The sequence below is a fragment of the Cinclus cinclus genome, chromosome 9, assembly GCF_963662255.1.
Source record: "Cinclus cinclus chromosome 9, bCinCin1.1, whole genome shotgun sequence".
Classification (NCBI taxonomy): Eukaryota; Metazoa; Chordata; class Aves; order Passeriformes; family Cinclidae; genus Cinclus; species Cinclus cinclus.
In genome coordinates, this window is record NC_085054.1 from 20,515,367 (window position 1) to 20,542,310 (window position 26,944).

Consider the following 26,944-nt stretch of genomic DNA (forward strand, 5'->3'; position numbering starts at 1 on the left):
TTTTCTTGCAGCAGCTTGCAGGTGCCAGGGAGGTGTCGAAGAGAGGGAAGTTAAATTGGCAAGGTAGATCCTGGGTAATGTAAATATTCCTTCCTTCCTTCCTTCTAGCCTCATCACACTGGTGTCATGTTAGGAGTTTGCCACAGCTTGCTGTATATGGGAACTGCTTCTCAATTCCAAACTATCACTAGAGCCCTCAAACACTGTTCTCACTCTGGAAGTGATGGAAGAGAAATTGCAGCTGTGCAGTCTTGGGCTGTGTGCAGGGGAAGACTGTGATGTGCATGGGCGAAGCCAGTGTGGTGTGCAGGTTGTTTGGGAGGTGTTATTCTGGCTTCTGTCCCTTCTGCACAGCAGAGTTCTGCTTTGCAGGGGACCAGGACCTTGTCTGGAAACTTGGCATGCATGGCAGATAGATGAGAGGAGAGGTGGGTGTTTAGGGTGGTGATGCAGTGGGGGAGAGGATGGAGCACTGGGCATTTATGTCCCTGTAGATGTGGTGTTTTTGATCAGATATGGATTGTAACTTCTCTTTGTTACCATCCTCTCCCTCTGATAGCAGTAGATTAATTCCTTTATAGTGGGACAGGAGCAGCTAGCCAGAAGAGTGGGAGTTTCACTTGGTAGTGAGTAAATTAAAGGGCTCAGTGTGACAGATTAATGTAAGAATTTACCTTTATCTGTCCATTCCTGATCTCTGGCAGATGACTTAAGAGCGCTGTGTACCAGAAATGTCTGCACTGAATGTGACTACTCTAAGAACTGCTGCTCTCATTCCACACCTGAGAAGGTTAAATTCTGCTTTCTAACTTACAGCACAAGGAACATATTCTTTAGAACAGTTTGGGAAGCCTCTTTTCTTCAGTGAACCTGGATTTTTAAAATGGAAGGCATGGTGTTGGTCTGATTTTGACACAACTTTGAAGTCATATCTTTGCCTCTCTGCTTGCATTTGGGTGTTGGTCTCTTCCTTCAAGTTACCAGTGACTGGACAAGAGAAAATGTCCTCAAGTTGTGCCAGAGGAGGTTTAGACTGGATATTTGGAAATATTTATTCACCAAAAGAGTTGTGAAGCGTTGGAACGGGCTGCCCTGGGAAATGCAGTCACCAACCCTGGAGGGATTTACAAGATTTGTAGGTGTGGCACTTGGGGAGGTGTTTGAGAGATGAGCTCGGCAGAGCTGGGGTAACAGTTGGACTCAATGATCTTAAAGGTCTTTTTCTGTGCTTCTATGATTGTGTCCATCCTATTGGAGGGCATCAGCTGGCTTTAGAGTCAAAGAGCAATCTAGCCATGATAGTTTTATATCCTAGCTCTTACCATCATGGTCCTTTCTTCCCAACTATCCCCCTGCCCCATCCCTCCCAAATCAAATACAATGGTTTTGCAGAACACAGACTTGAATTTTGCACAGCAACTTTGTCTTCCAGAGTGCTGAAAAAGACAGCTACTTTGAAAGCAGACATCTGGCTGCAGACAGCTCTTTAAGGCAGCAGGCTGGCATGCAGCAGCTGAAGGTAGCTAATTGCAGACCAGATTTGGGAAACAGCTAACAAGAGTAACTAACCAGCTGAACAGCAGCTGTAGTGCATCCTCCAGTGTTGAGATTTCTAAATCTAAAGCAGATTATCTTTCTAGGACGATGCACTTTGTGCCACTTTAGGTCTTTGAAAGGTTTCAGTAATGCTGTGGCTTGTGGTATGTAATCCTCCTGACTGGCCCCAGACAATGCTTATTTTTAGTCTTTGATTATGAACGTCCTGTCCATACTCTGCTAACAAGAACTGTCCCTAATCATAGATGGTATCTGTGTATTCTGTGCTCAGCTTCAAAATGTGCATGGTTCTCAGACACACACACAAAAAAAACTTGTGTAGAAATTCTGCAAAGCTGATGCTACTTATTAAGGCACAATAAATAGATAAAAGAAAACTGTCCTAGTGTAACAAATCTCATTCCTCAAGCCCAAAGCACAGTCTGCAAATCCCACTAGCTCAGTGTGTGAAATTTAGAGCTCAAGAATAAAACCAGGTTTTGCTGCTGATTGTAGCTGTGCTGGCCATCTTGGAGAGACTGGAGGAAATACATTGCACAGAAGTGCTGAAGCAAGTGCATCCCCCCTAAAGTTTTAACTACAGCTTGATATATTCCTTTGTGAGTAAATCCCTTAAGAGCAAGAAACCAATTGCACTGTTTAAAGCCTTGTATTATAAAACTGAAGGAGTGAGAGAACTGTACCTGCAGAGGTTAATCTTCAGCTCAGGAATTTAAATGAACTCATTAAAATCAACTTACAAATTAGCTCATTAAAATGCAATGCTGCAGATTCAGACATTGGTTGATCTGGCATACCACTTGTATGAAAAAGTGACTTAAGAAGCAGAGAACAAATTTATAGTATTAAAAATCCATCTTTCTTTGCAGTCCCCCATCTGGAACTTCTTCCCTGAACTCTGTATCAACAGCACTTTCTATTTAGTGAATTAAGCTTGTTTGATCTTGTCCTACAAGTGCTGTGTAATATCAGTAGCCCACTGTAATGAAATATATGTCTGTACACACTTGTGACCTCACACACACACAGGAACTCTGTAATTGAGCCCTGGCACTATGGGTTACAGCAATGACCATTTTACTACTTTGATAATGAGGTTCTACAAGCTGCTGGCTGTACTTGGTTTTATTTCTTAGAGGTTAAATTCTAGATAATTGCACTACTCTACCACTGCCATTAAAGTAATGGTTTTGTTTGGGGGAGGTGGGAAAAAATACTCATATGAGTTCTGATATAATTATGTAGACCTGTTCAGAATATCTTTATATAATAACTACAGAGGCCAGTGATTAAAACTGGCCTTGCTCTTACAGCTTTTAATTTGGTTCTTACATATCCCAGAGGCACATAGGCAGTACAGAAAATAAAAATACAAAGATTTTTACATTCAAGCTATATATTCTGCAGTAAGTTATATATATTTATGTGTGTGTGTGTACACATATATACAGAGAGAGAAAAAAACTTCAAGTACAAAACCAGTTAAATGGTAAATTTTTAGCCATTCCCACTGAATGTCCTATGCACATCAAAAATGCTTAGGGAAAAGATAATTGAAAAATTCCTTAGTTTCATTTTCAGCATTCCAGAATCAGAAGAAATGACTCAAACTGTTGTGGCACATGTTTTAAGGACCAGATGAATACAGAGGGCATCATGTGAAATGCTGTTCTGCATTTATAAGAATTGGTTTTGGTTTTTAATAGGGATGGTGGCTGGTTGGCCAGTCTGTTGGCACAGGCATTACCTGGAGACAGTTGACCAGCTCTTTTTTTAGATAATGTAGAACTGCAGTAGTGTGGGGATTTTGAGCTGGCTTGTCTGCCCCTTTGGGATTGTATCCATCTGAAAAGCACCATGCTGACTCACTGACTCCCCTTCTGCTCATGGAAACTGTCCCTTTGCTATGGGAAAGGGTTTGTAGGCATGGAAGTCATGTTAACAAAGTGAGGGTGCAAACCTTCTGCTGGGCAGACAGGTGAGTCTTTGACCTTGCAGTGACTCAAACTCTTCCCTTTGAAGACAAAGCCTGTGAGCCTGTGTAATGCTCTTTTTCTGCCTCCTAATCTTTTTTGGCCACCAGACAGTAGTCTTGCCTGACCTAAAGATGTAAAAAGAAACCTAGATGGAAAAAAAGGCATTGAAATACACCATGAAGTATCTAAATGCATGGTTTTTGTTGTCGTTGCCTAATGATGACATGGAAAAGATGACTAAAAAACTACACTTACTGAATCCAGTGTTCCCTCAAGGATGAGTTAAACTGGAGTGGGTGGAATTTATTCAGGTGAAACTGTCTCAAATCCACGTGGAAATTTAACCTATCACCTAACCAGAAATAAATAGTGTTGGGTCATCAGTCTGCTTGGAGAGTGATTTGGTCAGGTTCCAATCTGGGCTAAGTTCTGGAGGTGGATGGGGAAACCTAATAAACTGAGCTTGCTGAGGGGGACAGTAGTAAAGAATGGTACCTTCACCACGTTGTCCAAACCCCATCAAAACAGCAACAAAAAAATCACCTGATTATGAAATCTAGGCTTTCTCCTCAAGCCAGTTTATTTTTATTTTTATTCAGTAAAAAGAAGCAGCATTTGGAGGCTTTACTGTAAGTGTTAGGCAAGAGCTAACACTCAATATCATCACTGGCCACATGAGTGATATATGAAGAACGTTACTCACTGTAGTTCCTTGAAGCTAAACAGGGAATTCTTATGAGTCTCTGTCTGTGTAGATCTATTCTAGGTTATGGGAGCAATGTTGGCTTGTAGAAGGGCTCATGTACCCCAAAGCTGATAAATTCCCCCTGCCCTTTATATTAACTGGCCTGGTAACAAGTAGTTCCTTGTCCCTCAAGCTGTACCTCACTTGGTGCTGACAGCTCTTGTTTCTCAAAGCAATACAGAACACCGAGTGTCTTTCCCTTAACTGTAGGAAAATGAGGCCATTCCAGGCATATCCTTGTACCTGACCTTACTGAGGTAGTCTTCTTGTGTCATCCTGATTGCTTGCTTTTAAATGACCCTTAGGGAATGGCTGTCCATTCACTGTTTGGTGATTTGGATGTCCAAAACCTAGAGTTATTCTGATAAAGCGTAAGAACTTCATAGAAAGCAACAAGTGAAACATGAAATTAGGACAGAAATCTTCATTGCCTTGTCCACAGTGGGTATGAAGTCAGAAGAGCATTTCATACCTGCTGTGTGATCTAGCAAGTGACTTTTAAAGGTGTAAAGCAATGAAGGACTGTGCCCAAAATGCACAACTGCCATGTTTTCATGTTGTGGTCAAGACTTGATGATCCCTTTGCAAGACTGTTCAAAGATCTTATTATTGCAAGTGAAACCAGTGGGTTTAGAGCTGCTGTTTTGTTTGCTTAAATGGGAATGTTCAGGTGACAGCGATTTCTAAAAGCTTCACCCTATTATTTGTTGTAAGGCCAGCTGGGAGGCCTTGGTTTTCTCCATGTAATTTTGTGAAGCAGCAGGCCTTTCCAATAATTATCCTCGCTCTATTTAAATCAAATACTGCTTGAAACTTTGGCTCAGTATAACAGAGAACATGCAGCAGTAGCTGTCATCTCAGAGCCAGCAGTGCAGACCAGACGTCTGGTATTGGGGATGTCTCTCTCTCAAATGCTTTTATACTGCTGGTAAAGGTGCTTTATTTTCTCAGCTTATAAACATGCATCAGGCGCTGCTTCCAGGAGCAGAAGTGCTGTCTGTATTTGAGAGAACAGGGATACTGGGCTTGCTGTCAGATTTGATGATTTTAGAAAAATCTGCTGTCACAATAACATGAATGTAGCTGTTCTGGCTTGTCCACAGAGTTCATTGAGGAGAACAAAACCAGAGGCAATTGATCTTCGTAAACCTCACTGCCTTGATTGATCCATGAAGAGGCAGGGTATCTTTGCAGTCATAAACCCCAGAAAATCTGTGCAACCTCGTATTAAAAAAAAAAAGGCAGTGAAATTTATGAGAGCAGCTAGGAAAGCAACCTGGTTTGGGGAGCTGCCAGCCAGCACATCAAGTGACTGATCTGACTAACACAGTCCATCAGTTTCCTGTGTACGTTAGTGCTGCTAGCTTGGCTCCCAGTCATTTTTTTAAGGCAATAATTGTCCTAGCAAATCAGCAGTATAATTTAACTACTACTGTCTAACCTAGTTTGATGGTCATCCATTTTCTAAAGTCACCAAATTTTATTTTTTTATCCACAATACCATTATACCAAAACATACATTTAAGAAAAAGAAACACCTTTATAGAAATGTTGATAGTGCTTTGAAATACTCAAAGCTGGGGCTGTTAGACATTACTGGAGGTCTCCCTGCTTGAAAACTCCCCCGTTGTGCTGGGCAGAACAAATTTGACATATCTGCCCTTCTCCCAGCCCCTCCTGATTCGCAGAAGTCTGTGCTGGATGCAGGGCAAACTGAAGATGACTTTGGCTATGATCACAGTGCATGGGACGAGCAGCGTGAGGGTGTAGGTTGGGGGCAGGTAGAATTTGTACTGATTCTCATCGAAGGCCCTCGACCAGCCGTAGGTGAGCGTGTGCAGAGTGCTGATCACCAAGGCAACAAATCCAAGGGAGGACTAAAAGGAAAAGAAACACACATCAGTTAGCAGAGTACTTGGTGCCTGGCTGTCTTTCTGTTATTTTTTACACTCTTTTCTAAGTGTACATGACACAGAGAAAGCAATGGCTGTTCCTGCGTTTCCTGGACAGAATAAAGCACGGCTGGAAACCTTTCCTGGGTAGTGTGCCAGACTGTGTTTTTCTTTGTCTAATCAGAGGTTAAGTGTGACATTAGAAGCTCAGCAGGAATTTCCCAGAAGGCGCTGCAAACTCAGCAGAGAGGAGGGCTCCTGCATCCTGTGAAGCATCCCCAGCCCCTGCTGAGCAGGTGGGCACAGGCAGCTCCCAAGGGCTCCTCCTGAGCTGCAGCTGCCTGCTCTGCTCCTGCCAGTCCCTGGCAGGCTCAGGCTTCTGACCAGCAGGATGAAGCATCAGTGATGTGGCTCTGGACCACAGCAGGCACTGCTGGAAGTGGGCGAAGCCACAGCTCTACACAGAGCAAAGACATCTTCAGGTGACTGGTGTCACCTACAGGAAAATGAGATTGTGCAGGCAGAAGTGCTCTGTTCTGAGGTGAGCAACAGCCCTCAAGGACTTCCTCCTCTGTCTTAAGAGATCTGTGTTGGTTCAAAGGCTGTGTGATAGGCTAAGCCCTTGGAATGGGCAGTCAAGAGCCCTTTATCCACCCAGGAGGCAGCAAGAACACAGCCCCTGTTCTACAGGCAAGAACTGTCCCCACTTTTAGCTGAAATTTTGTTCCAAGCACCCACAGAGACAACATCTCCTCCTGAGTATTTCCAGCTCCCTCTGAGGGTTGCTCTCAAAGATAGGTTTTAAACTGTGTCCCTCACCTATGACTTCCTGCCAGCATCAGAGGTGGTGGCTCCCGAGCTTGGCTGGCACTCAGCAGCACTGGGCACTTGCTGTTTTTTCCTTTGCACTCACTGTGTTTTCCTTGGTACATGCCTTTGCTGCTGTGTTTATAGAGAAAAGCACAGGTGTAGCATCTTGCTCTGCTGCCCTACTTTGAAATGCTTGGTCTAAGCCTGAAATAACAACCAAATTTCAAGATGCCTAGACAGGGAAAAATTTGCTGCTTATGTCCTTAACTTAGGGGAAGAAATCCTTTAAAAGGCAAAATATCTGTTTTGGTGCAGAGATCAGCAAGAAGCACGGTCTCCCTGAAGATAAGTCCAGGAAAGAGGACATGGCAGGGAAATAAGGAACCAGGGCAAGATGGGAGGAAGGGCTCATCATCTTTTGAAAAAAACGTTTCAGCCAAAGAACTACTCAATTTATAGCTCCCCCTTCTATTTTTGATTGCTGAGAAACAATTAAAAAACCTAGACAACTTTTAAAAATATACCATGTTGTTACCAAAATCCAGACCAAGAGTTCTCTAAACTTCAGAGCTAGTATTTTAAAGAGCTGAGGGAACTGGGCAAGGGAGGGAAGGAGAGCTCTCAGATGTGCTACCAGATCTAGGTACTTCTTTTATGGTATCTATTTGGCAGTCATGTGGCTGTCTGAGTCCTGCCAAGGCAGGGAAGGACTCTGTGTTACAGCTGAGCATTACTCAAGGTCATGCCAGGAGTTGGGAACAGAGCTGGGAACTGAACCTCAGTCCTGTGTGCAACCCCACACTTATCCTTTCTTTCAGGCACAGACGTCCTTCCTACCACAAGCTGTGTCCATGTTTTAAGCCAAGGTGGTAACAAGCAGCAAACCCAACAGAGTCAAGACTAGCTGCATTTGGAAAATTAAAGAGGAGTTTGCTGAAATATGCCGTGGTCACAGCTGAACCTAACAGCAGGACCCAACCTGCAGATCAGCCACCATTTATAGGTTAAGATTCTTTCAAACAGGCAAAAAATACCCAGGGTGGCAAAACGTTTGAATTACCAGATTAGGACTCATCTGGCAAAGCAGGGAAGGGAAAAGGGGACAGAGTGAATCCAAGATCAAATGCTTTCTGCCCTGGGAAGGGGGTGCATTCACAGCCAGCCTGAGCGGGGCTCTGTGCATGGCAGAGATGTCGGAGCTGGAGATAATTACCTTGTTCCTCTACAGTTTCTCTTTAAACAGCTGCTGGTACTGGGGGAGAGCAGGAGAGGAATTAATAGGACAAAAGGTGACAAACCACCACAGGCACTCTGTGACTGACCCACCTTTGTGTGTGGATGGCAGGGATGAAACAGAAAGGCTAACTGGCAACAAACACACGGCAACAAACGTGTGGCTAAGGTTGTGGTGGCTGGAGACAGGGCTGGCAGCTCCTCTGACAGCAGCAATGGGCTGATGCACTTGTAACACAAACGAGGAGCTGACTGGGGCGAGCAGAGGGGGTGATGCTGGCTGAAGGAGCCACGGCTGCACCCCCCAGACAGCTGGATACAGGCAGGTCTGTAAGTGCACAAAACCCAAAAGTTTTGCTGACTGCAGCTTGCCTCAGTATTGACAACTCACTATACACTCAGTGTAGTACAACGCAGAGCCCACTGAGCACCCTGGGGCCCGATTTGCCAAAGTGCTTAGCCCTGATACCACTCCTTTGCTCTCATTGATCCTCTCTATGCAGTTTCTGGCTATGAAATCTTTCTGGGTTTTGTTTTAAACAGCAGAAAAGGTTGGGTTTTTTTTGTACTGTCACAACATGGGGAGTGTGGGGCAGCAGCCCTGTAGTATGTTAAAGCTCTCTGAAAGATGCTGTATGAATACAGTATCTTCCTGATTCAGGCTTTGCATGTATTTTCTGTTCTCCATTAACTCTTTTACCTCCCCCACTTCCTTGGTGTCTGCAAGCTCCCTGTAATGCCTCAGCAAAGCTGATCCAATCACATGTGGCTCATTTAGAAATGCTTGGGCAGCACTGAAAGCAAAGAGCCCCTTCCTGACCCAGATATGTTTCTGACTTGTGCAGCCATCAGTACTATGAAATTATTAGCTCAATGGAAGCAGCTCTGGCCCCTTGCACTGCCTCAACAGGAGTGTTAGAAAAGGTCTGATTACAGATTCTTTACATCTTATGCTACATGAACTATGAAAGAAACCAGGTCAATTCAACTTTAAAACTCCCAGAGGGCTTTTCAGGATAGGAAGGTAAAGGCAATCATACACATTTTTACTTCTCGGGAAATTAGAGTCGATTTGTAAATCACTGGGGAACATTAAAAATGTCTCCTATAAGCTGAATTACATACAAATCATTCCTGTTAGCCCATGTTTCAATCCTGTACACTTTCTGTTAAAAAACGGGTCACACAGGGGAACTGTGTATCCAATTCACTATATTTAATTGAAAGCTGTGTATGTGCAGGAGCTACTGTGAAAATTAACCTTTTTTCCCTATAACTTTGGCAGCAATAAAAATGGGATTTTCGACCTGTCAGGCAACAGATGTGTATTTTAATACTGTGGCAGTATATGGCACTAATACAGGTGTACACACTGACTGCTGGAAAATGCCAGACTTGGGAAGCTCTGGGTAAGGAGGGGACTAAAGTGATTCCTGAATTTGCCTGCCATGTGGCTTTTGGTACAGCATCTCTCAAACACCATCCAGTTCAATTGACATGGGAACAAACTGCTGCATTTTCTGGAAGGCATCTGGCTGGGGTGTATGCACTCTGCATTTCACCCCTTTTATGCTGCAGAAGTGCTAGAAATGCTAAATATTTGAGAAAGCAGCCTCATGCTTCACCCCTTGTATTTACACTGTACCACTGTGCATTAATTCAGGGAGGCTCACACTGAGCTATGTGAATATAACTTCTGGAGCATGGAAGCAATAGCTGTAGCTGCTCTTTTAATTTCCTCAGTGGAAAGAGGAAAGACTTACTGAGGAGTAAATACAGACTTACTGAGGAGTAAATAATTTAAAAGATCCCTCATTAAAAAATATAATATGGAAGCTAACATGTCAGGAGATCTGTAACCTACTCTTTTTACATGGCATTTCCACAGTAAGGCACAATACTAGCCATGCCTCCCCTGCATGTGATCAGCTGGGAGCTCGTGTCACACTGTCACGCCTTATTCCATGCAGACAGAAATAGGTGTGAGTATCTTTCCATGAACTGAGCCAGCCAGCTCCCATGTGAGGCAGTCAAGAGCTATTTTGGAACTGACCATCACAAATTTGTCTGGTCCTAGTGCTGACATGCCCTTAGAAAGGCTCAGGAAGGGGTCCCAAAGGGCAGGTGGCACAGTGGTGTTAGACACACTACCTGCCACGACAATGGATGTGTTACATGACACAACGTCAGCACCCTCTAGGACAGCTGCCAGGCTGCCTGGGGAGCCAAAGGGAAATGCAGGGGGTTTCAAAGCCTCCTTCCAGGCTGCAAGGAGACACTTCCCTTCGTTTGGGATTCCTGGAATGACATGCCTAAGTCAGGACTGATTTATCCAGTGTGGCAGCAGCTGCAGCCCTCTTTTGAGATGTGGTGGTGAGAATTAATATGTTCCCATTGTCCAGTCTGAAACAGAGGTTTAAAGCCAAGTCTCCCTTTTCCTCAAGGGATGTTCTCTTGGGGTCAAGCTCTCCTGGTGCTGCTCTTCTACTCAGTGTAAATAATTACTGGCTAGCCCACAGCAAGAGGGGAAAGAAGACAAACTGGATTGCTTGTCTGGTGATTCAGGCACTCGTGGGAGAAGCAGGGGACCAGATTTCAAACTCCTGCTCTAATGAATACTGAATTATTTATATACCACTGAAGAGCTTCAGCAGAGCTTAACAGAGGCTGGATGATAGATATTCACCTCTGCATCCCTGAACCCTGCCCTCCCCTTTGGAAGGGTTAGGTGTGTGCCAGTGTGGTGCAAAGGGAAGAGCTGCAGGGGAACGGGGTCCTGGGGGGGCTCACACATGTTGGGTGCCACAGGGGTTACTGCAGTGGGACACAAAGCCCACAGAGCTGCATGCTAAGCAGCCCTGGTGTAGGAAGCACAAGTAACAAGGGGTTTTTAGGGCTGTGGGATATGACTGTGACACAGTGAGTGGAATCTGGCCTCAAAAATCAGTTCTTATGTGCAGGGGGTACTTGAAAAGCTCAGTCTCTGCTATCTCTGTTAATTAGCCCTAAGCCTGGCTCCAAATGCATCCCTGAAAAAGCTGCAGCCACTGAATATGGTGTTTGTGAACATCCCATGGGGTAGCCTCTGGTCACCAAGGGAATTTGGCCCTTGGAAGCTTGGCCATCACTGCAAGTGCAAGGAAGGCTCCTAAAGCACCGGGGAAAAACAACATTACTAATTCAGTTTTTAGAATCAGACATGGCCTTTTCATTGAAATCATACCCAGTTCTCTGTGCTGTGTGGGGTCTGGCAGTTTACATAACACTCTAAGCCTTTGTGAACTTGCCTATTGAACACGTAGGTGCATGCAGCTCTCCCTGAGCAGCAAGGACAGATCAGTGTCCTGTACCCAGCTGTCTCCACAGCATTTCCCTGCCTGCCCTCCACAGCTTTGCTGCTGCTGATCTCTATGTGGATGCCCATGACACCTTGCATTTTCCCTTCTCCTAAGAAAAGCGCCTTCCTTGGATAGGACAAGCCCTGTGTGAGAGCAGCATGGCCCCAGGACACACCACAGCCCTCTGCCCCTCTCTGCCTCTGGGTCTCACCTCCTGGACAAGGGGTCTGTGGCTCTGGGGTTTTGCTGCTGACAACAGTGCACAGCTTGCAGCTGCCCTGCCAGAGCAGGATATGCTGGGAAAGCAGGTCAACCCCTGCCCAGTCTGTGTGAGGGCCTGACTGATTCTGCAGAATCACTCTCTGGCATCAGCAAATGTCAACTTTACCTGAATGAAACTGAATTCCCTCCAGTTGAGAGAGTTTGCGATGGATGGAAGTGAAGTGATGGCAAGTAACGACAGCAAGCCCAGGGCAATTATTCCAACAGAGATATAAATCTCCATCCTCCAGACTTCCTCCTCTACCCAGATTGTCATCTTCTTCTCCACAGCCTGGCATGACAACGAAGGTTTGTTAAAATGGGGCTCTTGGGGACAGAGGAACTGAATTTTATCTGTTTTGGTTTTGGAAGCAGGTTTCCTAGATGAGCACTAGGTCCTATTTACACCTCCAGCATTATTTGCCTGTTTGGGAGATGTGGATGCTCTCCTATCCCAAAGCCATTTGGCCAAAGCTAGACCTGATTTGAAGCCTGCTGGGAAGAACTGCTGAATGCTCTCAGCTCCTATGCCTGTAACCACAGCAGCAAGCCCCAAAGTCACATTTGGAAAGATAATTACAATGAGAACTCAGTTTAAAGCCATGAAAACAAATACAGATGCTTGAATATGCATTAGTCTCCTAATAACCTTTGTTTTAAGTGCATTTAAGGGGGAAATTGTTCATGCTAATGGAAGGGAAGATGGGTTTTATACTGCATGGCAAAGAGGAACATTTAGAACTGTCCTCTTTCACCCATTAAATGGGTTTAATTTACTAAACAAAGATGTTGCTAGAAAACAGGAGGCAGAGGGGAAATGAACACAGGATGCTTGCCTGAGATTAATGTGCAACTGTGGCAATTGAGAAGAACCTGCTCAAGGCTGGAGCTGAGCAGCTGGGAATGATGTTCGATGGATGCTCTGAACAGGCACTGCTGCCAAAACCAGCCATCCTGCTCCCCTCTGTCCCCACAACCCCTTCCTCCTTTTTGGGGCAAACATTTGGAATCACTTGTACAAATACCCCAGCACAGAAAGCAGAGTGGTTGCAGGGTAATTCCTTGATCACATCCTTCCCTCAGCTGCACGAAGCTTGTGCCATCCCAGGAGGGAACAGTGCGGAGCAGTGAGAGGCAGGGGCAGAAAAGAGCAAATCCCATCCTCCCATAGTACTGCTGAGTTACAGAGCTGGCTGAACTGCCTGAAGGTAGCAATCTCACACTGGATAAACACTGCTGAGAGTGTCCATAAAGCAATAAAGTCCTTTTGCATTTCCTTGTTCTTATATAACCAGTTCTTCACCACCATTTTGTTAAACTCCTGCAGGCAAACTGTGATGAGGACATACAACCTTCTCTGGGTTATGACTTGGTTACTCCAGCAGGCACAATTATGAACATCAGTGTGAACAAACAGGAATCTCCCAAGATTTTGGGAGCTGAAGGGAACTCTGCTCCTCCTACCATTGGATTTCCCCTCTCCTAGCATTTTTCCTGCCTCTGACCTAGTCTCAGCCAGGCAAGGCGGGTTTCCAAGGCTTGTTAGTGTTTCTGGGAGCAATGGCACAGAGGGCTGATCCTAGCCCTGGCTGTAAATGCAGAAGGAGCAGTGTATCCAGGGAGATGGCAGGTCCTCAGCACAAGACCCAAGTCACTGAAAGTTTTAAACTTTCTGTAGTAACAAGCACTGACCCCCAGAAAAAAAGGTGAGTGCTCAGTCTGTGGCATGCAGCTAACCCGTGGGGAATTGCTCCTAGAGGTAACAACTTTTTCCCACTGTCCCACACCTGCTTTGGAAAACGAACAAAACAGCCGAGCTTTTAAGCCCACCACCCAACATCTGTGTGAGTTTAGAAGATTCCTGCAGGTGCTGACCTGAGGAGCAGCCCCGTTACCTGCTTGACGGCCGTCTCGATTAACAGGTAGCGGTGGGAGCGGCGCATGGGCAGGCACAGGCTGTACACGGCGTGCAGGGCTGCACAGAAGAAGCTCAGGAGACCAATCTGCTTTCGGTGCTGGAGCCACTGGTCCAGCCAATCTGGGAAGCGCCTGTACTTGGTGCCATAGTAGAGCTGGGAGCAGGCTGCCAGCACCCCGGGCAGGTAGACCAGAGACAGCATGACGTAGGACACGCAGGGCAGCGTGGTGTTCACCACCTCGATGGGGATCTTGTACAGCTTGTTCTTCTGCTCCCTGATATATGGGTGGATGACCTGCCGGATCAGGTTGTAGGTGAAGAAGCAAAGAAAAAGCCCCAGAGCCAAAAAGATGGGGATTTTCCAGGCTGGCAAGAGGCGCAGAGGAATGTTCTCGATCTCACGGGCTGATGACATGCAGCCCATGTCCACAGGGGTGAATCCCATGACTTGAGCAATTTCTGCTACAGTGCGTTTGGCTTCTTGGTTATTTGAGCAGATCAGAACCTGCAACAAACAGAAATACACACATAGGGTAAAGAAATCAGGTTGCTGGGATCGAGTGCATCAGGAGGATTCTGTGTCACAGGGAGCCTATGTTATTCCACTGAGCATTGCGATTCCTGGCAGGCTTTTTGACAGGGATTTACCATGGCTGCCAAAGACCTCTTTCCTGGACAGGCTTCCTTTCATGCATGTACCACCAGTTTGTTTAACTGGCTCTGTTTAGATAAACAAACAACTGAATAATGCTTTTCACTTAGGCAGATGATCCTAAGACTACAAAGTGTGAACTAAGTGAAGGTACTGCATTTCTGGACAAAGAAATGCGGAAGTTAAGGGGTGGTCTCTGGATGCCACAGCCAGCACTCAAGACTCCTTCTCTTGGAGCCTAAGGCCATTTGCTGATGCTGCCAGACCTCAGCTGCTGAAACAGTTGAGATTTACTCCTTCCTGAAAGAAAACAGTACCTGCTTATTTCCATCCCTGGCACCCGACTGCAGCGTCCACGCAGAAACCACATTAAACCCCTTTACCACGGTGCAGGCTGGGAACAGGGAGGCCAAGTACTCTGCGTTGGATTCCTTGTGATGGTTGATCTCGGTGTTGTTACTAACATCCACCAGGATCTTGCCCACCAGCACATCAGCCAGGTCACAGAGGGTGGAGTAATGTTCCCTGAAAATCGCCACAAAGATGACATCCGCCTTCTTCACCGCCTCGGCCTGGAAGGTGACCTCAGCTGCAGCGGGGAACAGGCTGGCTTTCCGCTTGGGGTTGCGGCTGCCGACCACCACCTTGAACCCGGAGCACACCAGGCGCACGGCCAAGGAGCGCGCAAAGTCCCCGCTGCCCAGCACGCCCACGGCGCGCCCGGCCGGCGGCGGGGGGCTGCAGTCACCCTCCGTGCTCCCGTGGCCCAGCAGAGGTTTGGCCATGTCTCCTCCGGACATCCTGGCGGGACAAACAAGGAGAAATGCAAATTCGCTGTGGAGCTCTTGCAGAGACCCAGACCACATCTGAGGTCACGGGGAAAAATGCTACTAATGCCACTTGAACGCACGGTTTTGGTCCCAATAGCCAAACCCATTTGCCAAACCCACCAGGAAATGCGCAGTAATGTACAGGCACCACTGGAGGGGCAAAAACCACCATGCTGGGTTGGGAGGTGAAGGCTTTTACACAGGTTTCCCAGGGTTGTGTGATCCAACACCTGCTGGATGCGCTCACCCATTCTCTGCTGTCCTTCATGCTGGTATCTTACACTGCAAAGCCAGGCCAACACTAACAGCAATCAGGACCAGAAACTCTTGAGAGTCCCATGGAGCTATCAGATATCTCCTAAGGAATGGGTCCATGGAGATCCCCGAGACTACATTTGGAAAAACTGGAGGGCTGCTTCTGTTTCGACAGAGCAGAATCAAGGCAGGAAGTCAAAATGAAATGAAAGTGTCCTAAAAGTGGTAAACAAAGAGAGTTGCAGCCCTTCCTGTTCCAATATTTGGGTCTGGCAAGCGCTGTTTGCTTCAGCTCTTTAATGAGTAATGAGAACTTACTCGTGACATTTAAAAAATATATTAAAACATGATGGGATTTGCTCAGGAAAGATCTTGATGAGCTTTACAAGCGTTAATGAATTTTGCCCTGTAACAGATTAGATATTGAGGGCATGGAGAGGTTTTAAGCAGATCAATAAAATCACAGGCAGCACAGCAGCTGGACCTGGAGGTCAGAAGAAGCTCGAGCAGGGAACTGCCAGACTGCTCATGGGCTGTGTCAGTGGCTCAAATCTGCCTCACAACTTAAGGAACAGCAAATCTACCCTAAAGGAAGGAAGGAAATCTGTTCCTGAAGGAACAGCAAATTCCCAAGGGTGAGGTTTTAAAAGGGCTCAGAAAGGCAGCCCATAGAACTTACACACCAGGACATCTGGCTTTTGTATTGGCACACTGCTAGAGATGATAATAAAGACTGTAATTAACAGACTTGTGATATACTGGGGATGGAGACAAAGTGGCTTTGGTGGAGTGCAGTCTTGCCTTGTACCTGGTCAAGTTCTTTCAAAGTGAAGGTGACCATTTGGATGGGGTGACCTGGTCCCTGGCACAGGTGTGTTTTTCATACGCTTTCATTTTGGAAATGTCCTTCACCCAAGGCTCTTCTGGGATTGGCACAGTAGTGGTGCAATGGGGAAGGGCATTTCTGCATGAATAGTTACCAATGGGAAACAAAGGGTGAGAAGAAAGAAATAATTTTCATAATGGGAATAGATTGCCAAAGGATTTCCCTGAGGATTTATGCTGTTCAACATGCTCATAAGTGATCTGGGAAAGGGAGTGAATACTGAGAAGATGGAACTTGTGCATAGTGATCACAGAATCATAGAATGGTTCAGGTTGCAAGGGACTGAAAGATCATCTACTTCCAACTCCTTGCCACCGGCAGGGATACCTTCTACTAGACCAGGCTGGTCAAAGCCCTATCCAACCTGGTCCTGAACACCTCCAGGGATGGGGCATCCACAGGATGTCTTTGCAACCTGTTTCCATGCCTCACCACCTAAAGAATTTCTTCCTAATATCTACCCAAAATCATTTAGAACAGTCAATCTTTCTCGTGAAGAATCTGCAAAAGGATCTCCTCATTCAAAGTGCCTGAGTACCAAAATTCACTACAGATGACAGAGAGATATGGCAAGAGCTGCCTGTGGGCACAAACTCCCCATATTATATATACACTTTAATGAGCTGTAAATTTGTTAAAACCACTCAGAAAAATGATCAAAGGTCATATTACTATGAAAAGACCAACTTGGTAGTCCCTGGCAGACAAACATCAAGCACAGCCAAGTTCTTGGAGGAGATCTCTCACACAGCAACCATGATCTCAATACTGGTCCTCACTGAAAGCCTGCAAAACACCTTGAACAGATGGACTTTGAAACTATAATTCACTGTCTTGGGTAGAAACCCATCATGGTTTCAGTGACAATACTGTTTCTATGGCAGAGGTCTGTCTGCTCTCCTTGCCTCTCACCAAGCACCACCTTGTCCCAGAGTCCAGAACGTGTGCTCATGAAGAACTGCTATCAGGGGAAAACAAGTGCAAAGAAGTGCATGGTGGTTTCTTCCCCTTAAAAATACACTTCCACTGTATAAATACAGAGATCAAACAGTACACTGCAGTTCTGCTTATTCCACTGTTAAAAAAAAAAAGGGGGGGGGGGGTAATAAATATCAAAAAGGGCCACAAGGAAAGAGTGAGATGGATGACTTTCAGATCTTTGTCTGCAAAGATACAGTTGTTTCTTTTTTTCCTGGTCCCTTCTTATCAGAAGCTTTATCACACACTCAGTGTCTTATTTTTTAGAAACCTTCTTGCTTCACCTGAATTTATTCATGTCCAGAACTATTTGTTCTAGGGCTAATGCTATTGTTCAGAATAATTAGCTCGCTCTGCAATACCCCCCCTTCCCTTTTCCACCACCTGTGCACACAAAATATTACCCCAAAATAAAGAAACACATCTCTGGCTCTCAGCCACAGAGGGAGAAATCAGCATTCAGGGTGACAAAGTGATTGTTACCCACAGACTCATTTCATAATCGATTTAAGGCACCTCCAAAGTTCTCTCTGTGGTCCCACTGGGATATAAATGCTGCTTCAAGCAATTTTTCTTACCGCATGTTTCCTCTGTCCTGCAGCTGCCACTGAACATGTAGAGAGATGTTGGCAATGTTTGGAGATAAACATCTTTGCTGTCTCCAGTTATTTTGATTAAAAGGGATGACAGAATTAAACAGCCTTTGAAGTCAGCAGGATAGCTACAATGTAAGAAGACTCAAAATCTTTTCTGTGAATTTTGGTGTGATTATTTCAGTCATGCTCTGACTGATAGGGCTTTGGAGCAGGACCCATCCCTGCTGCCAGCCCTTGGTGGGATGGTCCCTGGTGCTGGCTGCTGCCTGTGGGTTGCATTGCTGTCATTGCCATGCACTGAAATCCTCCTGAGAAAGGAGGGGAACATCCCTCTTTCACCATAAACACATTTCACTGAGACAAACACTGTGGTCTCTGCCTAACAGATGCCTGGCAATGGACTGCCTGATTAGGCAACAGCTTTTTTTCACTTCATAATCTCTGGGGAGCACTCAGACCCCTGCCTTCTGCCACCACCCCTGACTTACGTGTCCATGCTGTGTTTTCTGCACCTATAGACAACATGTCACCTGCTTGAAACTCTCCCTCCCAAAGCTAATTCACCACAGCAAGGTCAACCCATCCAAAGCTGGTGCAGAGCACCATGGCCAGGATGTTGCAGAGTCACTCGGAGGAGGTCACAAGTGACTATCATGGTGCTTAGACAAATCTTCAGCATCTCCAGACTTAGAAAAACCCCATTTATTGATCTTCCTTATCAAGCAAACTGTATTCCAGCTGAGTTATAGCACATGCAATTCAAGGAGATCAGTTTCTTACCAAGGAAGTTACAAGATGATTTAAAGCACAGCCCAGTGGGAATAAGCAAGCTCCAATTCTAACTGGGGAGCAGTTCCCTAACTAAAATACTGAATGCAATGTACAGCTGCCCTTCAGCTCTTCTGCTAATGGCACCTTTACATCACTGCTGTGTCCAGCTGTAGCACACTTGTTCCCATGTGCAGTTCAGCACCTGCATTGCCACTACTGCTATTAATTGCAGGGCAATAGCAGTGATGGGCAGTGAGCAAGATGGGGAGCTCCCCTCTGCTAGGCTCTACAAAAACTGTCCAGAAGGCAACTTCTGCCCCAAGGAGTGGGATCAGACAGACAGCAGCTGCAGGAAACAAAGCAGTCAAATCTCTGTTACCCAGGCAGAGGGAAGGAGGAGTTCTCACAGAAGAAAAACAGGGATAATTCTACATATTTTGCACCTGAGGCTTGGCTGAGGCTGTTAGCTTAGGCTTGGTGCCAGGCAAACAAGGTTTTTCTGCCTCTCTGCCCACACTGAGAGTCCTCACTCAGGCTTTGCAGCAGGATAGCTGTTCTGGATGGAGCTAGGCTGCAGGAGCCCACTCAGGTGTCCCTGGGCTCACAGCAGAGTCAATCTGCTGAGCAGATAATCCCCCACAGCTACTGGGGAACAGGCACATTTGTTATCCTCTTTCAACAGACTAGGGGAAGGAGATACTAACAAGGATGGGACTCCAGCAAGTTTGTCTAGGATGACCCAGATATCACTGACCATGTCTTTAACAATGAGGCCATCTTTTGGGGCCCCTTTCATATCCTCTGGTGCAGGAGGATAGCCTAGCTGGTTCCTGTAATTCATGTTTGAGTTGCACACCCTGAAGAGGAATGGACCTGTGGTGGCAAGTCATGAGCTTTGCTTCAGTTCTGGACAAAAAAAAAAAATCAAGATTCATTTCAATGCCCTAGTATTCAGACCTATCAGACAAAAGACAAGTTAGTTTTGCCATAACTCTAATAAAAAGGTAGTGTTTTAAACATATCAAACTGTACTGAAGAACATGGCAGCAATCTCGTACGGAGCTCCAATGAATGTCCTTCCTATCCAGTGAAACCACACTGGTTCCTGTTTGCACAGAAACTCATCTTTGAGCTCAGCCTCATATACCCAGTCTGCACCACCTTGGCTAAAACAACTGCTTTTGTGTCTTCCCCCAAAGTCAGTGTTTGTTTAGGCCGACCACAACTGAGTCTCCATAAGTTGTGGATTCAACCCGTCCAGGTCATCAAAGAGCCTGCTCTGTGCTTCAGCTTCTGCTTGGGTGCTATTAGAGATAAAGCACATGATTATTATACACATTCCTTAATGAGCACATGGGTTGAAAGACCAGCAAGGAGCATGAGGAACCAAATGATGCAGCAGAGCCTTTGGTCAGGTCACTGCCGAGGAATGTCTTGATTTCTGCACTGGGAAACTTGTGCCATGGCTGACACAAGAACGAGAACAGTCCCACAAATACACACACTCCAGGGACAGCAGTGATCTGTGCCCCCAGGGGACTTGCAGTCTGCATGGAGGGACCTTTGAACCATGAAGCCAAAGCCCTCCAGCCCCTGTTTGCAGAGCATCTCTTGCTGTGTTAACCCTCCAAAAGTCCCAGCTGGAGAGGAGCATTCAGCACCTGAATGCTTCCACTCAGATCTTGCTGTGAGCCGAAACACCGTTTTTCTTTTTTCTACCACCATTTTATTTGCAGGGAAAATCAAATGTTAAAGTCTCTTTCCCACACACAGAGCATCCCTCTCAGGAGCACAGCAAGTGCCATGAGCCTGAACTTGTTGGAACTGGAACAGATTTTAGTAATAAAAGAGCTTATCCAAAGCTGCTTTAATCTCAGCTCTAGTGCACATTTCTGGAGACCTTTCAGTCCTGCCCAGGCTGACTGGAAATTACTTCCCCAGCTCTGCCTGCAAGAGAAAGAATCAGGGAAACCAAGCTTGCTGCCCTTTTGCTTGCCCCTTTTCTTCTTTCTCCTTCCAAAGCAGAATTATCTCCAAATGGCGCAAACCAGGAACTGGCAAAGGATGTAAACCACCCTTCCAGAAAAGCCATTTTGCAAACCCACCTCGGCTGCCAGCCAGGACATGAGAATGAGGAAATGCCAGGAGCTGGGCTGTCCCAGCTGCTGTCCTTAAAGCCTGTTGGCAGGGACACGGGACAGGGATGGGGGGCTGTGCACCCCTGGGCTGGGCTGGGGAGGTGGCACAGGGACCTGCGGCAGGGGAGCTGTCCTGCCCCAAGCTGGCATCACTGCGATGTCACCTGCTGTGTCCCTAAGGACCGCTGTGCCCCCAGACCTGCTTTGGGGCTCCAGGAGCTGCCACATGTGCCCCTGCAACTGCTCTCCACTCCAATGCACTTTGCATTCACAGGTCCTCATCCCTCCTCCTGCCCCAAGGCAGCTCTTTATCTGATTACCTCATTTATCAGGTATTTATCTGCTAAAACCACTTCCATAAGCTCCTGCAGAGCCCTGCTTTCTCCCTTCTTTATCTCTCAATCCAGTTAACCTTATCCCTTCCTCCTTTACCCCCAAAGGACATGGCAAATGATTTGCCTTCTCCTCTGCAGACATGTTCTGTATTGGAGAACAGGTTTCACTGTATTTAGAGAACAGGTTTCACATCTCCCTTCGGTTTTTCCTGCACAAGTGAAACCCAACTCTTTCATCAGAGCTGTTATTTACCGAATATCCAACAACTCAGCCTCTGTTCCTTGCTCTCACTTTTCTTGGAGGATGCCCAGAACCGCATTTTCCAACAGAGCCCCTAAAAGGCACCACCTGGAGCAGAAACGCTGCTTCCCCATGCACCACTTCTGTTTCTTCATCCCAAGAAGACTGTTTGCTTTTGCACAACTGTGTGCCCCTGTTGACTCATGGGGCACAGTGTCCCTGTCCTCTGGCTCCCCGTGGCCACTGTCTGGCTGGTCACTCACCTGGTGTCCAGGCGGTCAGTCAGTCCACACAGTACACGACATGTGCACTGTTTTTATTAAACCAGCTCTCCAGCTTGCCACAGTCTTCAATTCTTACTCTCTTCTCTAAAATGCTTGCAGTCCCTCCTAGCTCAGTGTCACCTAGAAATTCAGTATGTGCCTCCCTACTCCATCACACGCTAATGAAAACATGGGCTGACAGGCACTGACCCTCCAAACTCCATACACCCCCTGGTTTATACACTGAAAAATATTGAGAATGTTGTTTTTGGAAGCCAGCAGTGAAGCCTAGGGCATGTCCATGTCCCTGACCACAAGACATTCTTCACCAGGACCAAAATTCAAAAATATATTACAGAACAGGGGAAAGTAGAGGAGAAAGGGCTATCAGAACTGCCCAAAGGACAAAATAATCTCTTTTTCCCACACAAGCTCAGACATTTTGGCTACAGTTCTCCTATAAAACTACACCAGCCTGTGATCACTTTGCAGGGACAGTTTCCCTCCCTCCATTTTAATGCTGAGCAGGAAAACTACCTATCTATAATTAACTGGAAAACAAACCTTTGGCCTGTTTTCATCAAAACGACCAACTTTAAAGCAGTTACCAATAGGTTCTGCCATAGATATCCTCAAACTTTTCTTTCCCAAATTTGCCTTCATTTGCAGTACCATTTCTCTGCAGCAAAGTCCTTGTCTGGAGAACTTCCTCTGCTCTTCTGCAAAAACATCTTGCTGCCTGTGCCCACTGTGTTGACAGAGCAATGAGAAGTCTGAGAAAGACCTACCTTGTAATAAAACATCATGAAATGGGAATCTGAAAGTCTGGGAAATCCTGAGATTTCACTGTAAGACCGTGGAAAGCACAGACCTGAAGCAAGACAGAGTTTGCTAGAGCAGTGCTGATGATGACACAGCACACAGGAGCTTATCTGGCTGATGTGACTCTGCATGAGAAGGTTATTTTCTCAGCCTAGCATCTCACAGTTCTTAAGTGACATAAAGGGGTGGTTTACAACAAGTGCTGTAAGTCTTGTATGGCTTCTCTTACTTTCTTTTCGAGTCTTCATTCTTTTGCTGCTCTTACCAAGTTAACAACTCTGTGACTCATCCATTTCTGAGCCTTCCCATCCACAAGTGTGAGAAGAGCAGGAGAGCAACCCAAAGCCTGGACGGTGGAAGCTTCTCAGGTAGATCTAGTAAGCCAGACACGATGGGTGGAGGTGTTCCTGCCTAAAATGAGCTGAGGTTTCCACCCTTCTCCAGCCCTACAGAGATGGAAAGACCTGACTGCAGCAGTCACCACAGGGAGCTGGCAGACTCCAGCTCTTCAAAACCTCTTTGTTTCTCTCCAGGAAAGGCATGGAGGAATTGTGCTGCGTTTGCATGGAAATATTTGTATTGGCTACTTCCGTGCCACAGAGCCTGTTAGAAGGCTCTCCAAGATCAGCACTCTCCTGCCTTTCTGATTTTGTTTCACCCAGGCACTCAGAAGATGCACAGGACCACACGAGGAGAAGATGACCTGGGAGGCACTGTGGGGAGGAAGGAAGACACAGTCTATGGCAGAGGACCAGCTCATCTCCTGCTGATTTGTTTTTCCCCCTCCACCGAGCACAGGCATGACGCACAGTACAGAGGCAGCTCTGAGCCAGCCCTGAATAAGCACAGTGATGGAAACAGGAAAGGCAAGGAATGTAGGGCTATGTACTGCCTCTCCTGACTTTCCCAACAATTCCTGGGAAGCTCCTGGGAGAAAGGCAAACACAACTGGCTGACCAGGTAGTTATTTTTGGGGATTCAGATGGGTGGGAGATGCTCTTTGCTGGAAATAAATTCACTGCCCTGAGGTGCCAGGACTCCACAGCATTCTGCCTTCCCCTTCCTCTCACACTCTTTGCCTTCAGTCCAGCATCCTGCATAGCAGATCCAGCTTGCTTCACCTTTTCCCCTCCACTGGCAGGGGTCTTGCAGGTCAGACCAGAGAGACAAATATGTGCAGTGTGAACAACATGCCTCCCCCAGGACCCCAAGGAGTTAGCAAGACCCACGTGTGCAGGACAAGTACAAACACCACATATTTCACCACTGTGCCAAGCTGCACTGGCACAGGTCCTGTCCTGTATCTAACCCCAGCATAAGATGGATGTGGACCTGCTGGAGTTCCCAAAGAAGGGTCACAGAGATGCTCAGAAGGCTGGAGCCCCTCTCCTATTAAGACAGGCTGAGACAATTGGGGTTGTTCAGCCTGGAGAAGAGAAAGCACTAGGAACACTTTAGAGCAACTTCCAGTACCTGAAGACAGCTGGAGAGGGACTTTTCACAAGGACTGCAGTGATAGGACAAGGGGAATGTCCTTATGGTGAAGGAGGGCAGGTTTACATAAGATATAAGGAAGAAATTCTTCACTATGAGAGTAGTGAGATACTGGCACAGATTGCCCAGAGACGCTGTGGATGACCCATCCCTGGAAGTGTTCAGGATCAGGCTGGACTGGGTTTAGAGCAACGTGGTCTAGTGGAAGGTGCCCCTGACCATGGTGGGAGATGGAATGAGATGATCCTTAAGGTCCCTTCCAACCCAAACCACTGTGTAGCTCTATTACCCATTAGTGCTTGCACATGATCAGCAGTTGGTATCAGCCCCCTTCAGTGGTGGACATCTTATCTGCAGACCCTGATTCCTGAAGCCTACATCCCATGGGGAGCTCCTAGGCATTTTTTCCAAAGACTACAGTGGTGTATTCATACTAGATTCAAATGCACGTGTTGCCACAACCAAGGCTTTAGAGAGACTCACTGAAAATAAGAGAATCTGGAGAAAGGATGGGAAGAGTTTCTGCCTCCATACCTTAAACCCCAGGAAAATTTTCTAAATGTTTAGGTCCCAGAGTATGTAAAGGCTTTTGGAAATGTGTTGGAAGCTCCCACATCACTGACATGTTTTCAGAACTTTCAATTAAGTGACAGTTCACTTAAACTCTGATGAAGATGGGAAGCTGCTTAATCCACTTTAGACTTCATAGGAAAACCAATGAAGCAGTAATAAATTCAAATTTGAAAATACCATTTTCTTCCATTATGATGTTGACAAAAAGCTAACTCTAATCAGTGATGGTAAACTCATAGATAACAAATTTGTGTGTTTTAATTCCTAGTGTGTGACATTTCTTATCACAGCTGCCACTGCCTTTCCCACCTCTCAAGAGAGCTGGCATGGCTGGCCTACTTCTTCCATCACTGGAAAAAATGTGTTTCCTCTGAATCTAAACCTGCTTCTATTTATGGGTTTATGTTACAAGGTCATAGTCAAAGCATAGTTCTTAACAATAAAAAGCAAAACAACCCCGAAATAAAGAGCAAAATAAACAACAAAAAAATTACTATGCCGCCAAAGAGCGTGTTTTCCTGGGGTTCGATGTGGTTTTGATAAACACAGACTTGTTGAGTCATCAACATTTTCTCCTTTATAATCACAGAGGAAATCAAATATGTGCAGTGACTGTGGCATCTTATATTACCGTACATTTGTTTCATAGGCAAATGTGATTTTGGAAGAAGAGAAAATGTAAGCTTGATGCAGTATTTAAATCTTATTAGTCCTGCATCTCCTCAGCCCACAGGAGTATTGATGCTGTAGGCGACAGCCTTCCTCTCCTGCTGTCTCTCAGTTCTGGTTTCTTGCCACAGGAAGCAATTCTCTATGTGATAGTTTTATTGAGGCTACTCTGATGGAAACGATCTGGGGTCCTCTGTATCCCTCTGCCCAGCTCAGGCATTACAAACACAAACACTCCCTCAAGCTCCCTGGTGTCCACCTGTCATGGGCAGATGTCACACCCTGCACAGGGCCACAGGACACGGACAGTCCCACCCCAGCTTCCATCACCTGTGGGATGTTCCTACTACAGTCACCCCTACAATTCCTTCACAGTTTCCATCCCTCATTACTCTTAAAAGGATCAAAAGCTGAAGTCCCCCCCCCATAAGCATCCAATCTTTGTAGTTTTTACAAATCCCTACATCGGTTCAGAAACCCCACAGATGCTCCCTGCTTGTCTCTGACGGATCCTGGGCCCTGGCCAAGATTTTCCCCAAGTTTTCTTTTTTTTTTTTTAATATCTCGGTGCTGATTTCTCCCTCGCTGGAAGAAGCCAATCATCTCCTCAAAGCACTCAGCGAGCTGAGAATGAAAAGTGAAACCTAAGCGCCTAGTGCTGCTCCCTGAGGAGCAAAGCCTGAACGTCCGTCCATCCATCCGTCCATCCATCCGTCCATCCATCCGTCCATCCATCCGTCCATCAGTCCGTCCCCGCTCGGCTCACGAGGACCGCATCACTCGGAACAGCGAAGCCGACCCGTTCCGGTGCCAGGGAGTTTCCCGCACCCGCACGGATGTGCCCAGCAGCCACGGGAAGGAAAGGCGGGCACCCCGCACCCCAGCCCGGCGGACCTGCCGGGGACGAGCATCCCACCGACCTCTCCCGAGTGACCGCCCGGACCGAGACACACCGGCCCCCGCAGAAATCTCCGCCCGGGACCCGGCCCCAGCCCCAACATCAACCCTCGCACCGAGGCGGCTGCGTCCGAAATCGCCCAGGGGGCCGGAGCCGCTGCCCGAGCGCAGGGACGGAGCGGAGCGGGCCCAGCCCCGCGCGGGGATCCCGGGCCGGGGGCGCGGCCGAACGGGGCCGGGACCCAGCTCTCGGCGGCGGGGGAGCCCCCGCTGACTCGGGACCTTTCCCCAGCGCAGGGCAGCCCCGGCACCGAGCCGAGCCCAGCCGAGCCGAGCCCCCCCCGCCCTGCACGCCCGGCGCGGGCAGTTCGAGCCCGGGTCGCGGCTCCTCGGCCGTGCCCGTCCCGCCGTGCCCGTCCCCCCGCGCTCCTCACCTCTGCGGCGGCGGGAGGGCGAGCGGCGCCGGCCGGGAGCGGGGAGCGGAGCCGTGATGTCAGGCCGCGGGCCCCGCCCTCCTGCCCATGTGCCCGCCGGGGCCGCCGGCTCGGCTCGGCTCGGCACGGCTCGGCTCGGCACGGCACGGCACGGCACGGCACGGCACGGCACGGCACGGCACAGCCCGGCGCGGCACGGCTCGGCACGGTTCAGCACGGCTCAGCACGGCTCAGCACCGCCCGGCTCTGGGTGGGACCCCAGCCCCGTCCATGCAGTGCTGCTCAGGCGTCACTGCCATGCCCAGGTTAAACACACTCGGGCAGGAGGGCATCGGTGCCCGGGCAGCCCTGTCCAATACAGACAGGAGTGGAAGGCAGAC

At 47.3% G+C, this 26,944-nt stretch overlaps 1 protein-coding gene across 2 annotated transcripts; it reads right to left on the reverse strand.

Annotated features, from left to right (window-relative positions):
- Positions 1 to 2,962: 2,962 nt before the first annotated feature.
- On the reverse strand, positions 2,963 to 26,650 carry STEAP3 (STEAP3 metalloreductase). Of its 2 annotated transcripts, XM_062498383.1 has the most exons (5): positions 26,565 to 26,650; positions 14,700 to 15,183; positions 13,708 to 14,235; positions 11,940 to 12,104; positions 2,963 to 6,155 (listed from the first exon to the last, which is right to left on the reverse strand). In XM_062498383.1, the coding sequence occupies exons 2-5, from the start codon at positions 15,180 to 15,182 to the stop codon at positions 5,865 to 5,867; spliced, it is 1,467 nt and encodes a 488-aa protein (XP_062354367.1). In that variant the 5' UTR covers position 15,183; positions 26,565 to 26,650; the 3' UTR covers positions 2,963 to 5,864. The 2 variants fall into 2 exon arrangements, with proteins under 2 accessions (XP_062354367.1, XP_062354368.1); XM_062498384.1 differs by lacking the exon at positions 11,940 to 12,104.
- Positions 26,651 to 26,944: the final 294 nt, after the last annotated feature.

Coding starts and splice junctions, on each gene's coding strand:
- STEAP3 (XM_062498383.1), bottom strand. CDS start 15,182: ATGTCCGGAGGAGACATGGCCAAACCTCTGCTGGGCCACGGGAGCACG. Junction 14,236..14,699: donor CCAGGGATGGAAATAAGCAG/GTACTGTTTTCT, acceptor TGTTTGTTGCAG/GTTCTGATCTGCTCAAATAA. Junction 6,156..11,939: donor GGGAATTCAGTTTCATTCAG/GTAAAGTTGACA, acceptor TTTTCCTTTTAG/TCCTCCCTTGGATTTGTTGC.